This window comes from Toxotes jaculatrix, chromosome 9 (genome assembly GCF_017976425.1).
Source record: "Toxotes jaculatrix isolate fToxJac2 chromosome 9, fToxJac2.pri, whole genome shotgun sequence".
NCBI classification, from domain to species: domain Eukaryota; kingdom Metazoa; phylum Chordata; class Actinopteri; family Toxotidae; genus Toxotes; species Toxotes jaculatrix.
This window is the reverse complement of record NC_054402.1, coordinates 5,459,069-5,475,803: the sequence shown is the minus strand read 5'-3', so window position 1 is coordinate 5,475,803 and position 16,735 is coordinate 5,459,069. Positions and strand designations below refer to the sequence as shown.

At 39.7% G+C, this 16,735-nt stretch overlaps 1 protein-coding gene across 1 annotated transcript; it reads left to right on the top strand.

Annotated features, from left to right (window-relative positions):
* The first annotated feature begins 4,994 nt into the window (after positions 1-4,994).
* On the top strand, positions 4,995-16,142 carry nek8 (NIMA-related kinase 8). Its single transcript, XM_041046599.1, has 15 exons — positions 4,995-5,041; positions 5,541-5,746; positions 6,284-6,516; positions 6,633-6,764; positions 7,232-7,440; positions 7,582-7,661; positions 7,764-7,948; positions 8,661-8,808; positions 9,309-9,385; positions 9,730-9,847; positions 10,006-10,156; positions 10,600-10,763; positions 11,066-11,218; positions 12,925-13,083; positions 14,105-16,142. The coding sequence occupies exons 1-15, from the start codon at positions 4,995-4,997 to the stop codon at positions 14,131-14,133; spliced, it is 2,091 nt and encodes a 696-aa protein (XP_040902533.1). The 3' UTR covers positions 14,134-16,142.
* The last annotated feature ends 593 nt before the right edge of the window (positions 16,143-16,735 follow it).

Sequence of the window (16,735 nt, the reverse complement as noted above, 5' to 3'; positions counted from 1 at the left end):
AGTGGTGGAGAGGGAGCGGGGTGGGTGGTGCTGTTGCTGCTCCCTTTAACAAAAAAACAAAAAAAACAAGGAGGGGCAGAGACTGAGATCATGTTACGCAAGGAACAGAATCACATAGCACGGCTGCTGAAACGTGATTTTGTGGGTAAGCATGTCGAAAAGGGCCTGTAAAGAGGACTAAACACCCTCTTGAATTTTATTGCTACCAGCGCCATTCGCTCATACGCGCATGTAACCAACTGTGCGTAAAAGCCCCTTCTTTGGATTTACTTAATAGATGATAACGATAATAATAACAATTCTATCTTTATACCTCACAGAGTGTGAGAGTTCCTTTTGTCACTAAAAGGCCGTCGAGGAACAGAAAATCTACTGACCACAAGTCTGTTTACACTGTTACAGTGGTGACTGAATGAAGTCCTTTGAGTCAAAGCATGCACAATATCTCCACAGGTTTGTGTCCCCCATGGGTCAGTTTTAGGCTGTCTTACTATTTTTGATTCATCTCTTATTGCTGTTCACATCATTCAGTTACTGTCGTCTTTATCATAATCAAGTTTTACGCACTTACATGCATGTATCCTTGGTGATAAAAACTTCATAATGAGTAGCGTAAAGAAACTGACTTCAGTACAATTCAGAGTTCTGGTAAACTGGCGGCAGTGCCCGCAGTTAAGTGCTTTTACTGTAAATATGAAAATAATTGATAATATAGACACATCTTTGTTATTTTTGGATGATAACAATTTAAATTTAGTATGTTAAACATGCAGTCTAACAGTAATGCCCTCCTTCCTTGGCCATAACTCTTTCCATAAACATAGCGTACCTCTCATTCCCCACAGCTGGCCTCTCTGCAGGAAAGGGGAAACGAGCAGCAACAGCTAAGACCCTGCAAACCTATACACATTACCACCTGCACCACACATGTCTGAGTGAAATCTAAACCCCAAGACATGAAGAGTTTACTTTTCTTTAACTGCAAAATGGTTTTCAGTACATTCACAGCAGTTGTATTTCTTTTATCCTATATTTTTGCTTATCTGCATGGCCCTCATGATGGTGACTGTAATGGAGATATGTACAAAGGATACACTGAATAGTTAGGAGTAGTTAGTAGCGCAATTCTGGTCAGGGACCTTTGTTGGATGTCACTCAACCCCCCCTCTCTCTCCTCTTGTTTCCTGTTATTTCTCAAATCCCAGCTGTAAATCACTTTTAGTTGTCTCAGCTTTGAATATAAAGTAGGCAAGTTACCTGAACTTGAGAAAATGAAATTCAATAAACTTAAGATATTAGGTTGAATTAACAACCATTCAGTCATGCTGACAAACACGCAATCGTTGCAGACAGATTTGCTTCTCATTTACATTTTCACAACTTAGAGTAAGAACTTCATTTGAAGCTGTTGACACCATCAGTGATATCAGAAAGACAAAATTTAACTTTGTTTTATTATGACTGTGTCAACACTCACCTTCATCATGGTTTACATTCAGTGTGTTTACATGTACTCAATTAACCAGGTTGCCAGGTAAGACAGTTAATCGCAGAAAACATGTGCATGCTGTATAGTTATCTGGTTACTTTAAACCCTCATATACAATCATGTAATTATCTCTCCTTCCATTCAGACTCTCTACTGTTTACTTTCCTTGTTCAAGCTATTTGATAGCTGAGTAACAAGCCCAGTTACTCACATACTTGGCAGAGAAATTGATGTTCATGAGAAATCTACCTGTGCACATCAGGTTTCTTAGCTGGAATACAGAAACCAGGTTTCTGGTTTATGTGACAGTTAAGAAATCAATTTCTGGTAAAAACCCAACAGTGACCCAGTCACTTAAGTGCATGTAAACACACAGTGATTGTTTCATTTTCATGAAAAGACACAACCATTGCTTATCTGAACATGTATTAAAGACACACAGAAAGCTTCCATCTTGATTCTTTTCTTCAACCTTTCAAAATACACCATCCCACCTCTGTTCTACTTTGGGTGTGTTTTGCTTTGTACAAGACTCAGTCTCCACACAGCCGTAACAACTTATACATTGTTTGAAAGCTCTAAGTGTCCTGATTCTCTGGCTATGGTAACTAAGACACACAAAATAATCTACTATAGGACTCATATTCAATTTTCTAAGCCAAAAAAAAGGGAAAAAAACTCCTCTTCTACTATGTTTGCGCCTCTGTAGCCTTGGCTCAGTATCTCTAAATCAGAGTCTCATGGTCTGTTTACTACAGAGCACGAGACTGCCCTGTCTGCAGGAATACATCTTACAGAGCACTGGCTACAGTATAAAAACACACCATCAGATGGCAGCAAAACCTTATATGTAGAGCAAGCATTTCACACAGACAGATTTTATTTTCTCTCAGTTCTTCATCCATCCACTTGGGGGCCTCTTCCTCCAGAAGCCTGCATGATGGCCCGACTCTCTGGAGCACAGATTGTTGAGATGATTAATAGGACTTTCATAAAATGATTCTGAAGCAGTCTAGTATGCTGCTCTTCAGTAACTATTCAAAATGAATTCCATGTCATGTGGATTTGTGAAAGAACAATAGAGATGAATGTGTGGTATTAGTGACATTGTTGGCCAGTGCATCAGGATTAATACAGTGCTCCTTTTACCTTTAGCTAAAGTGTGAGACTTAGACCATGAAAGATGAACCATATAATTAATCCATTTATATCCACTGAGTGCCGGGCTCTGTGTAACAAAACACTGCGGTTAGAGGGAGAGAGAGATGTAAAATAATACCCTGACTTGTGTTCCTGGTTGTGTCACCAAGGCTATTTTTGTTGTAGTGTGAGACAATGAAAGCTCTCATAGTGTTAACACAGAAAGCTATAATTCCTCACAGCTTCAGGTTTCCAAAGTAACACCTCAGGATTTCTGACAGCAAAACACAAAAAGGCTTCATACTGTAGTAGCTGTTGTTGCTGTTGTTCCGAGGCCACAGCTAATAGCAGAGGCTGTTGAATGAGCTGTTGAGAAGGTCTCCCAGTATCTTGTGATCTTTGTGCCTGGCTCAGCACTGAACCATATTGATCTTGGGGTGATTTTTTCTTTCCCCTGAGGGCTGTTGAGAAACAGCTACTGTGGAGAGTCTGCAAGCAGCCAATAGAGAGGAAAATCTCAGGGTTAATTGATTTCCAGGGAGTGCATCGTAAATAGCCAAACAAAAATAGGTCTGTCCTGGTCATAGGAGGATTGCGTTTCATTCTCAGGCAGTGAAATGGCACTTTTCAATTTGTAGGTTTGAGAAAAATGTGGGTTTATAGCAGATGTATAATAAATCATAAAACTTCTTCTTTAAAATACTTCATTCTCATTATTTTAAGTCAGTGATGATGACCATAGTGATAACTCTAATAATTAAAAACAGTAATAGTTTTAGTAGACTAAGAGAAAAAAAACGTATTATTGTTAAATTAATGAATCTGCATGTACACACAAATGTGTGTATACACACATCTTAGCAAGTTAAAACAACAATACATGAAAGCCACTGAACAAATGTGAGTCTTTGGAAAAGCAAAAATGTATCATCTTTACAATCATCATACTGCTTATGATAAGATGAATAGTTTTAACTAAAATTTAATTTTAGTTCATGGTCAGAAACTAATACAAAGACAAAAAATGCCTTTTTCACAGCCAACATTTTAATTTGTAATATAAAAAGCACAGACAACACTGATAACATAAAAAAATTCAGGCCTCATTAATTTTACTGTTTACAACTGTACTTTTCCTGCTGTCATGCCATAACATCATCCATGAAAATGCCAATCTGTATCTTTTAAAGATGATGATAGATGAAAAGAGATGAAAGCATCTGTGATGAAACTACCCACGACTTCCTGTCACGTGTCTCGAGAAATCTTAAAAGATAAATGGCAGATAATGCTCCACAGACACATACCTGGGGCTTAGCATCAGTTTCACTCTACTTTACCGTGCATTCCTGGACACTGACTGTCACATCTAGAGACAGATCTCTTGCTGACAGAAGGCAGCAGCACAAGGCCAAATATGTCACTAACCTGGTCTGAGGAGTGGCACATACACTACAGAACACCTTTGGGTGCTCCTCTGTTGAGATATTACATCCCTGAGAAAGAGCAAACTATTGTTTGTTCAGCCACCTACTCATCTATCCTCCCCACCACCAATCTTCATTAAAAAACTGCAAATTGTAGAGAAAAGGTTCAATTACATGCAGATCACTGTTTGTGGTGATATATCATTATTTCAGATTGATGATAATAGTGGAGGTATGAACTTCAGCACAACACAGAGCAGGCTTTGTCACAGCACAAAGCATTTATTATCCTCACTGTGGCAGAGAGGGGAAACAGTGCTCATGCAGCCCCTTTCGTGCTTATCTCAGACGAGGGGAAGGCGCTTCATAATCACCAGGCGTCTGGATGTAAGACTGCAGTTTCTGAAGTCCAAGCTCAAGATGCTGCACTAATCATATCTGTCTCAGCTCGCTACCTCACTGTCTCCAACTCAGTTTTCACTTCAGGTCATTTGTTTCCTGGCTGTGAAGTTAAACAACATACAGCTAAATAAAAGTAATCAAAATGCAGTGTCTTTTTTTTAACTTCTGTTACCTGACATGTTGCAGTGCCTTTGATTTTCAGATTATACGTAGACTAGGCTAATCTTTTCCTCTGTGACTGAAAACATTTATTAAAGCAGTGTCTCATGAGTGTCACTAACAGCAGTCATTACTTATCACCAGGGAATTGTGGTGTTACCACGGCCCCCACACGGCCCCCACATGGGGGAGGTCCTTGCAAAGCCTGCTGGCTGAATACATTGTTTTATGAACTATTTCTTTTATCTAAAACAACATCAGAGCTTCTGAGGGCTGGTATTGTTTTGTTTGGGTTTTCCCTTCGCCTTTGTCCCTCGTTGCTTGCTGTAGTTTTTGGGGTTGCCTGGAGACGGCGGAAACGTCTGGGAGCAACAGCGATGGAGAAGTACGAGAAAATCAAAGTAGTTGGGAGAGGAGCTTTCGGGTAAACTCCAAGTTTACTAACACTTATTAGCGGTTTTGTGTTGCACACATGTACCTGTTTGAAAATACGACGGCGTCAGGCGTGTAATAGGAAAGCTAGAAGTTCGTAAGGCCTCAGTTTTCCCCCAAAAATGTAACGGGATTCGTCAAGTGAGCACCGCCCTCTAAAAAGACTGAACAAGTAGCGGAGCATTGAACGGACTTTAAGGCTAACTGTGTGAAAAAGCTAAATGCCAAAGCCACTCCGGGTTTCTACATTAATTATCAATGTTTTGTAGGCCACAGTTATGAGTAAAGGACACAAGTAGGATTACAGATTCACTGTCGTACTCATCGTTTCTTTGCATAATTTGTTTTCTCAAATCATATAAAAAAGCAAAACAAGCTCCAGTGCTCAGTAACACTGGCACACCAGGCCTAAACTACCAAAGACCGCACTACTCCTCTGTTTATGGAACAGAATTTACATCTGATTTTTCTTCGCTTTCCTCCCCTGTCAGGATCGTTCACCTGTGCCGCAGGCGCAGCGACGGGGCCTTTGTCATCCTGAAGGAGATCCCAGTGGAGCAGATGTCACGAGATGAACGCCTGGCGGCTCAGAACGAGTGTCAGGTGCTGAAACTGCTCAACCACCCAAATATCATAGAGTACTATGAGAACTTCCTGGAAGACAAGGCCCTCATGATAGCTATGGAGTATGCACCAGGTAAGCTTACTGTAATATCTTATTACATGACCCCCCCTTTTGTTCATTGTGCAGCAGTTCGCGTTTCCCATGGTTTAGTGCTGTAGGGCGCCATACCATATTTCTTTCCCATGTCAGGATTGGTAATACCATATGATAACACCTAATATCAGTCTGTGTGGGGATGTTTTGAGGGACAGTAAGATAATATAGATAAGTTTTAGATTGATTGAGTCCAAAATTCTAAAGCAAGACTCCCAGATCCAGCATTCAGCCTCAAATAATCGCACTAGACGCTGTTCTTGTGCTCAGGTTAAAGACCAAACCTTTACTGTCAGGTCACTGAAAGCTCTGTGCTATCTACACATTTACACAGTTACATTTTCTCATTTTTAGGGTTTGTTGGGTTGTTTGTTTTGTGGGTGGAGCTGTGTAGTTTATCTCCTCTCCCTTTTATGTTGACAACAACATTTCACCTTGTTAAAGCCTGTTAAATCTACTTTTTATTGGCTACGATAGCATCTTTCCTGTGTGTTCTCAATGTTTTTTTTCATGCAGGTGGGACGTTGGCTGATTACATACAGAAGCGCTGTAACTCTCTGCTGGATGAGGACACCATTCTTCACTTCTTTGTGCAGATCTTACTTGCCTTGTATCATGTCCACAACAAACTCATCCTGCACAGGGACCTCAAGACACAGAATATCCTTCTTGACAAGCATCAGATGATTGTCAAAATCGGTGACTTTGGAATCTCCAAAATCCTCGTCAGCAAGAGCAAAGCATACACGGTGAACTGACTTTTCTTTGTTTTGGATCTTTAATCACTTCACCAACATACATATGCTGATATGTTAAATCTAATATGTCCTAGCATTAATTAATACCTCCTTTTGTTACTATGCAGGTGGTTGGAACGCCATGCTACATCTCCCCAGAGCTGTGTGAAGGAAAGCCGTATAACCAGAAGAGTGACATCTGGGCTTTGGGCTGTGTGCTCTATGAGCTAGCGAGCCTCAAGAGAGCCTTCGAGGCTGCTGTACTGAAAATATTTTCTTTACAAAATTCTCCCACTTACTTGGATGTAGTGATCTTAAAAATGCTACGTTTGTGTTAGCTTTTACAGTATAATTATAATTATTCTTATTCAGTGTATAATACATAAAAGATTGCTGTGTGCAAAGGCAGTGGAACTATCCTGACAACCATCAGAGCTACTCTATGTCTACCATGGGAAATGGATACTTATAATTTCTCAGAATATTTAATTAATTTAAATATTTAATGTGAAACTGAAAGCTGGAGCTTTTGATTTTAACACAAATCAATAATTCACTTAAATCTTTTTGCTTACGCTCAAATCTGTCTTCACTGCCAATTCCACAGTGATATACGAATGTGAAAATCTTATTCCTGTGGCAGGGATTTTTGGTAGGGGATTGGGGATTTTCACACATTTAGAATGCATTTTGTAATTTTACTTGCGCTCATTCATTCTGCTTTCAGAATCTACCCGCCCTCGTCCTGAAGATCATGAGCGGTACATTTGCTCCAATTTCGGATCGGTACAGCCCAGAACTCCGACAGCTTATCCTCAACATGCTCAATCTGGATCCATCCAAACGGCCTCAACTCAATGAAATAATGGCTCTCCCCATATGCATCAGGCCCCTGCTTAATCTCTACACAGATATAGGCAGTGTCAAAATGCGCAGGTGGGACCTTAATGCATAAGTAATCAGAGGATAGAGCTTTTTAAGAGACATGTATATTGATTTGAGATTTTCTGTATTTTATGTATTGAGTTCTTTCTTTATTATTATTCAGGAAAAATCACCTCTTCTGGCTTTTTTCAGGATTGAGAAGCCACTGTCTACTGTGCAGACTTGTCCTCAAGGTAGACCAGGAGGCAGAGTTCCTACCAACAGGACCAGAGGTGAGGCACATAATGCTGTTGTTTGACAGCAGAACAAGTTGTACCAAATCGATTGCAGTACTTTGATTACAAATTTGATGGCCATTTCTTGGGCTGACACAGATGGATCAATCGGTTTAGGCTCGGGTAAGGTGCACTCCCTGCCCCTGTCCTCGGTGTATACGTGGGGAAGTGGCATCTCAACGCCTCTCCGCCTGCCAATGCTCAACACTGAGGTGCTACAAGTGTCTCTGGGACGCACTCAGAAGATGGGGGTCACCAAGTCAGGCCGTCTGATTACATGGGAGGTCTGTGTAAACCATTACATTTTTGAATATATTTTTCTTCTTTCTGTTTACAAAGCTGCTTTTACAATTACCTGAAGTAATGCATTATCAAGGAAAAATCCACCTGATAACATTGATGCTCAAGAAACAGATGTTATCTGCGCTGCACCCCTGGATCAACCTGTCATTTTTTTCAGCTGTTTACAGTTAACAGTAATTTTCTGAAAGCAACACATTGCTGTCTGTTTTCTGTACTCTAGGAAACTGTAGAAAAATGTAGAAAATCAGTAACTGATGCAGAGTTAAATGAAGCAGTCTGGGGAATATGGGTACTAAATAATAAAAACACTGCTGGAAGGCACTGAACATCACAGATAGATGGTGTGTAATGATGTATCAGCGGGTGGATTTTCACTTTAACATTTTTAGTTGCTTAGAGGAAGTAGTTGCGTTCTCATTCTCTTGATATAAGGAGTAATATGTAATATATCTGCTCACAGTCTGTCTGCCATTCTTCTTGTACATATGTATGTACTCAGAGAAACCTTCTTTGATTTTTCTACTTGATATTTTTATCTATATATATTTTTTTTTTTTCATTTCTTTTTTGTATTTATTACACACAAGCATCTTAGAGGGAAGTGCCAGTGTAATTTTGTTGGACATTGTTCAGTGACAATAAAGGCTTCTCTTCTTCTTCGTCTAAAAGACTAATAATCATTAATTATCACAGGCTCCATCAGTGGGGTCTGGTGAGGCCAGTCTGCCTGGCGTGGTGGAGCAGATGCAACCTCAGTTCATTTCTCGCTTCCTGGAGGGTCAGTCTGGAGTCACCATCAAGTCCGTGTCCTGTGGCGATCTCTTTACCACCTGCATGACAGGTTGGTGGACCATTCAGTCAGCCTAGTGAGGAGCTCTGCTATAGGAAATCAATGTTTATTCTCTGCTTTCGGCCTTCACACACTGCAGCGCATGGATGTAAAACTCTGAGGCAGCATTTGAGCGTTCATATGAAAGTGTGGATCAGCTCTTTTCCCAGACTCTATCAGATAGTGTGGATCCACTTGTAAAATAAACCTCTTCATGCTTGCCTAGAAGTTTGGAAGTGCAATTTTTCTTGTGCTCAGACTGTGGTGCTCTGTCCATCAGTGTGTTTTAGAATGCTGTCGTCAGTATGTCTGTCATTGAAAGCAGATAACACAGGATTAAAGACTCTTCCTCTCAGCTCAGTTGCCTTTCTTTCCTCACCTTTCACTGTGGTGACTCAGATTAGCGTTTCTTAGATAGGGATTAGAAGTATTCTGTTGGTCTACACAGGAATACACCTATACTCATCAAGAAATGGTACCTTTAATCCCTTCTTTTTATTTTCACTTTGCAGACAGAGGCATTATCATGACGTTTGGAAGTGGGAGCAACGGCTGTCTAGGACACGGTAACTTCAATGATGTCACACAGGTACATGTTCACCTTTTAAAGGAAAATGTTTGGATGTTGCACTGGTATTAAATGTGTACTCAGTTTATTAGATATCTAAAACTAATGTACAACGGTCCAGTCAAACTAGTGTACAACAGTCCTGCAATAAGTTTTATTGGTGTTTCTAATATTTTTCCACCTTATTTATGTCAGTGAGGGTAGAATAAATATCAGAAACAGCGCCACAACAACATGCAAAAAAAGTCCATGGCTTGAATCAAACCAGGGTTGTTGCAGTTATATTGTGTACCTACTGTATACCTGAAATCTGAAAGATAAACATTACGATGATAACATTTCTTTCTCTGTGTCTTTGCACTCAGCCCAAGATAGTTGAGGCCCTCCTCGGCTATGAGCTGGTTCAGGTGTCATGTGGTGCTTCCCACGTTCTGGCTGTGACCAATGAAAGAGAAGTATTTGCCTGGGGAAGAGGAGACAATGGTATATTTAATGAACCGTTTGTTTTCGAATTCACTCAGTCCTTCTTGGGGTTCTCCTTTTGTTGTTTGTTTATATGTGACTGATTTATGACAACAGCACGTCAGCACACAGCTTGATTGTTGGGTCTCTGTCCTCTTTTCTGTTGCTCTGTCTGGCAGGTCGCCTCGGGCTAGGCACCCAAGACACGCACAACTCTCCACAGCAGGTATGTTTACCTGTGGAATTTGAGGCCCAGAAGGTAGTGTGTGGAGTTGACTGCTCCATGATTATCAGCACCCAGTACAAGATTGTTGCATGCGGAAGCAACAGGTACTTATTTTATTTTTTACCCCAAACAAATGGCTATTAGTAGGCTGTTAGTAAAAAGTGACTGACAGGAACTAATGATAACTCTTCCGTGTTCATTGGGGTGGTGTTCATAGGGGTGGTGGTAGATTTAAGATGCAGAGAGAGACTTTCCTGATCTGCAGCCTGTGAAACAGCATTCTCCTAATATGACAAACACTTTGTTTTCCTCACATTGTTAATCCCTTGCTCTCAGAGAGGTTTAGGACAGGATGTAGAGCTGTATGTGAGCAGGAGTACAAATTTAAACCTGCAGCAGAAAAGAAAACAAGAATAAAATAATGAAACACACCTTTATGAATATTTAAAACACTATTCAAAAACATTGAATAAATACTGTAACTCTGTGTCGACACACAACTGTCTCTGTCATAAATGCTTAGATTTTGTTGTTTTGTTGTGGCCAGGTTCAACAAACTTGGCTTGGATAAGATAACAACTGGAGAGGAACCAAATCCCTCAAATCAGGTGGAAGAAGTTCATTCCTACAGCCCTGTCCAGTCAGCCCCACTCAGCAGTGAGAAGATAGTTTACATTGACATTGGAACAGCCCACTCTGTTGCTGTCACAGGTAAAGACATTCCCAGTAATATGTTACCAAAAACATTTCTGTCTGATTGTCTCCATGGTAGTGTAAAATAGGCAAAGGTCACTGTCTTGTTCAGCACTACCTGGTTCTGCATAGGTTGTGGCAGAACCAGGTTAAGTGGGAGGCAAACTAATAATACCGCACACTTCCCATCACTTGTTACTCGTTTTATTATTTTATTAATTTATTTTTGGTCTATAGACTTTCATCAGGCAAAGTCAATCTAGACAAAGTTTTTGTCAAGAGGCTTGCATCACCACTTTCACCCACATTGTCTTCTCTAGAAAGGGGTCAGTGTTTCACCTTCGGCAGTAACCAGCATGGCCAGATGGGCTGCAGTTCCCGTCGTAGCAGCCGTGTCCCCTACCTGGTACCCAGCCTGCAGGGTATCACCATGGCTGCCTGTGGAGATGCTTTCACCTTAGCTATTGGATCTGGTGAGTAGAAGGAACTATATATGATTTTTTTTCCCTTTTAAATGCCCTGCACACCTCCACAGGTGTTTTCAGCTGTTTTGGCTGATGAGACCTCTGCTCAGGTTGATAATTGGCTGAGGCATACATGAGGTCACTGGATTATTTATCGCACTGTAACAGGCACAACAGTGCTAACAGAAGAGTCACTGAAATCTTAGTCAATCACAGTCTTGACACACACACTTTAAGCTGAAGTCAGACCAAAATCCACTGGGTGAAATTTACTCGCATGGTGAGGCCAAGAACATGGGGGACAGGAAACAGCTTGGATAGGGTTACAAACATAAACTGCAGTAGCTAACATGGCTAACAACAGCAGTCCACAAAGTTGTAGTTGCAGGGTTTGTGAGAACGGTAGACTTTTCTAATAAGGTGTCACTGTACAAATGAAATTGATACTGATAATGTTACTTTAAAGGCTCCAGTGAAAGTCTGAATACTCTTACACAACATTCATAAATATGCATCCAAAGCTTTGATTTTGCCAGTGAACAAAAGCTTATTATTTCCTGACTAAGAGGTCCATCCCACTCCTTGGAGAGCCCCACAGTCTGATGTGTTTGAGTTCAGTAAGATAAAACACAGCAATTGAAATCATATTAAATGGAAAGCGAATTTTGGTCTGACTGCACCGTCATGTTCATATCATATGGATGATAAAGCTTGAGAAGATTCCTATGTTAACACCTTGCGAGTGTTCATATCATTAAAACAGTTATGTGATTGCAGAGTTGGTTGGGTATAGATAAAAATAATGTGCATTGACAATAAAACACTGTATCTGTTAAATTTGGGTGTTTTCATGCATATGTTCTAAGACTAGGTGATGAAAATTTGGTGGCTTTGCATTAAAATAGCTGCTGTTATTCATCAGATGGCTGAGTCCCAAAAGAAAAAAAAAACAATTTTCTAAAAAGGACAAACTCTTTATTTTCTGTCATTGTTAAACCCTCACTCAGAAAAGTTGTTTAGAGTTGTGTGTGAGTAGGAGATGCACGAGTAAACACAACAGAGTTCATCTCAGCTTTGAGGGGAGACGGCATTTCTTAGATATCTGTGGTTTAGCTGCTTTGGAAGAAATGAGGAGGATTCTGGGATACTGAGGGCAGTGCATTTTAAACTATGTGACCACACAACTGTAATGTAACTTAAACTCATAAACAAAGCTGATTAAATGTTCACTGTGATGGATTTTGTTGCTTGAACGAGTTTCAAATCTCCGAAGGTTTATTTTCATGTCAAACTGAGAGTTGAAAGTTTAAAACTAACGGTTACATGTAACACATGTTGTGCTTTGGAAAACGGTTAGTAGTCATGTAAACTATACAGGGGTTTCAGCTAATGGCCTAAACAGACAAAACCAATGGTACGGTCCTTTAAACACGTGGGTTAACAAATAGGTAACAGATGTGTGTATAAGTGTGTGTTTTGTCCTTATAGCTGAGAGTAAAATGGTAAAATGTCATGTTGTGCCAGTGCTTGGCTCCCCGGGGGAGAAAGCCAGCAGAGCCTGTAGGTTTTCTTTGTTAAAGCAAAGCTTTGTTCAGCTCCCTACAGATAGAGCCATTATGCTGCCACTGCAGGACAGACAGAGCTGTCAGTTAAAGATTTGCGTGGATTAATGTTAAGAAACTGCGACCAGCTCCTTGTTCTCCTGTTTTCCACAGAAGGGGAGGTGTACACCTGGGGAAAGGGGGCCCGCGGCCGCCTCGGCAGAAAAGAGGAGGATTCTGGGATACCGAAGCCGGTTCAGCTTGACGAGAGTCACTCGTTCACGGTGACATCAGTGGCGTGTTGTCATGGCAACACACTGCTGGCAGTGAAACGTAATATTTTGATTATTGCCTTTTGTTAACAAACACTGTTGGAGATGTTGGGATGTGGTTGAAATCTAACATAGAGAAAGAGTACTAATCCTCCACATGAAAGACAAGCTTCCCTCAGAGACGCATGTTTTCTGGGGTAAAACACTGAAAAGACTCATCTGTAAGTTTGAAAGCTCGCTGGCTAAAACCTTGATCATAGCTTTTTTTCCACACAGTCTTCTTTAGCCATTGCATCGAGGCGCTCTGTTTACATAAACAAACTAGTTCCTTTCAGCCATACTGAAACTTGTTCAGAATCTGCATGCCAAAGTAATAACTCAGTCCAATTTTGCACTGTGGTTACTGATTTTAGACTGAACTGAATAATGTGCCCACAGACGTCTTACTGAGAGGACATTAATTCAGCAGTTTGTACCTCTTTCCTCTACAGTGATAGAGCAAACGCCAGAGATTCTGATGCAAACTGAAAATCAGTGAAGGCTGGATTAAATCGTTCCCCTACAGTCCAAATTGAAAATTGCTGCAGATTTAGAGAAGATTAAACTGCATCACAATTTAATAAAGTCACAGAGATGGTTGGTAATCCTTGCTATAGGCCACAGGTCTGCTGTTTGAATGATTCCTTTGGCTCAAACCATGTGACCAATACAGGGAGACCAACAACCAATGACCAATAGAGGTCAACAGTCATTACTAAATGTGGTGAAAAATCACCATTGTAATTTTCTAGAGATCATAATGGCATCTTCAAATTCCGTGTTTTATCCAACTGTCAGCCCAGAACTCAAAGATATTCAGTTCACTGTCATATATGATGAAGAAAACCAGCAAATCTTCACGTTTGAGGAGATGGAAACAGTAAAATTTGGGGGATATTTACCGAAGTTATTGAAAAATAACTGAAACGTTGATAATGTAGGACCTAATTAATTTTCTGTCAACATCCACTAATCCAGTAATTGACGAGCAATTTCAGCTCTGCTGAAATTCTACCCTTGTTCCTTGCTCCCTTTCATTTCAGCTTTGCTTGAAGAACCTGTCCCAAGATGATTTTGTCCTGAAAACGGAACCAACACCCACTCAGCGGACGTCATGAAGCTCAGCGGTGGCGTGAGGTGAAGAACAGCTTCCTTTGGACAACTCCTCACAGAGGCCCATCTGCGCTGCAGTTGAAAGATTCCTTTTCATACTGCAGCTGCAGCCTCAGATTTTCACTTGGTCTTTCCTCTCTATCTGTTTTTTTTTTTTCTTCTGGGAACGAATGTTTATTTCATTCTGTGGCTTGGTATCGAGGATCAGAGCACAGAAAAGGTCCAAACCTGACTGTTGCAGCAGGTGTATCTCACAACAGGTTGGTGAAAAGGATGTTGCAACACTGTTACTGAAACTGGATTGCAGGAAGTCATTAGGCAGCTTTCATGTGGTGAACCATTGTCCTCTCTCACGTGCAGGGTAAGCACGATAAACTGAGAAAGGCCAGTAAAAGTCAAACTGGTTTGAGCTCTTTTGAGCAACTGGTGAATGTGATGATACAATGCCTAGAAATGAAAAGAATGAAGCCACTTTCTGAGTTCATCAGTCAAATGAACCACACACATTAATCTCAGTCACATAGTCAGTGGTCACATTGTGCTTTATTGGATTAGTCCTCCAATACATTTGTAACTAAACAGCAGTGTTCAGACCAGATAACGATGTGTTGTTTAGGGATAGACTGAACCAAGCCTTTAAGATTTTATGGTGTTAAAGAGACTGTAGTGGTGTCGACAATCACTCCCTTATTCACTCATTCACTGCTACCTTATAGTTTAGCCTATAGTGAGAAGTAAATAGAGATTTGGGACACTTAAGAATCATCTACATTTTACTATTTACATTTATCTATTACATGTGACCACTTGGATTATGGGATTTTTAGTCAGAAGTATTCTTTTCAGTCCATTGTAGGAATCTCTGAAGACATTATATAGTTGATAAATTTCACACTTGGACACTTCGGACACTCATAGAAAATGGTGAAGTAAATACAATGCACTTTATAGTAAATGGGGTAAACGTGATATTGTAAACGAGATTGTCTAAATAATTGATGATGTGTAAGAATCACTAATGTTGCAGATGGTAAAGGGTCTAATTTGAAGTATTTTTATTTTTTCTACTAGTATTTTTTATAAAGAGTTGCAAAGTAACTTAAGCTGGCAAATAAATATAATGGAATAGAAAAATGCAGTATTTTGAAATGTAGTGGGGTAAATACTGAGGTAAAGTACACCAATGGTGCCTAGGAGTGAAATCTCTGTAGTGCACATTGTATTTTTATGTATTTTTTTTAGTGATTTTGTTGTCACTTACCACTATGTTTGATAGTGTTAAAGCTTTTGAAAACATTTGAAAAAATGATCATCTCTGGTTGCTGGACACCTAAAATCAAATTTTAATCATGTATTATGTGTAATCTTATGTATATTTGTGCATATTATATTAGAAGGTGGTTTCACAGTGCATAAGCCTTATTAGAGATGCTTAATCTTACCTCTCTCTTATCTGCTTTACTCCACTAAAGCTGCTGAAATGAATATTTAGGTTGAAATTTTCAGGAAACAATCAGACAGAGAAAATCCATATCTTAACTGACAAGACTGAAAAACAAAGGTTAAGAACAAGTTAAACATCACCACTTTAAAATTGTGAGGTTTAAATTAATAAATCACCTAAAATAAAACTGGATTTTTCTGTGACGTTCTGATTCCCTTTATACTTCCCCCACTACCCTCTTTATTCTCACATTAATCACCCGATTCATTATGTATATTCCTTTGTAATTTGAGCAGATTAATTAGCAGTTGGTGAGATTATTGTGATTTTTATCATATATTTACTTAATATACATCAATGTACACTTGTCTTTGAACGTATTTATGAAGATAACTTGTTTATTTTGCAAACTGAAATCACATTTTAAAGTAATTATTGCTTATCTGAGATGTGCTCACACCTCTGCTGAGGACATGGATCATTTACCTTTGTTGCCTTGTGTGATGATGTAATGATGATGTAATCTGGTGGCAATACAGCAGGTGAAAAATGATCTAAATGTTTGGATGTGCTCTTTATTTCCACCGTCAAAAAGGATGGCCAGTTGGTTTTTATTTTTATTAGTGTTGTAATTTAAGTCAGGTTTTATTTTTTATCATGTATTAAGGAATCGTTTTTACATGAAATACTGGAAAACAACACTATATTGCTTCGTTGTGTGTGCTTGTTGTACCACCAGAGGGCATCTGTCACCTCTGACTGCACTGTAGGCTTCTGTATGAGGTTAATTAGACTTTTTTTTCTGTATTTATTTTATTTAAACCTGAACAACCAATCCCTTGCCTTCTGGTTGTAGCAGTAAGGACTGTGCAATTTTAAGATTTCTAAGGTCAAGGACAGTTTATATGTGCTTATTAAGGTAAACATGATTTTACTTGACAAATTAATAAATATTAAATACAGGCATGGAAAAACAAACAGCGCATCTCATTAGCGGCCACTGCAGCCAGACAAAAGCCCAATTAAAGATCCATAAAGAGAGATCAGAGAGATAAAATGGTGTGAACAGTGTTTCAGCTTCTTGACTCCTCCTGCGAGGAGGAGGAGGCGGGACTCG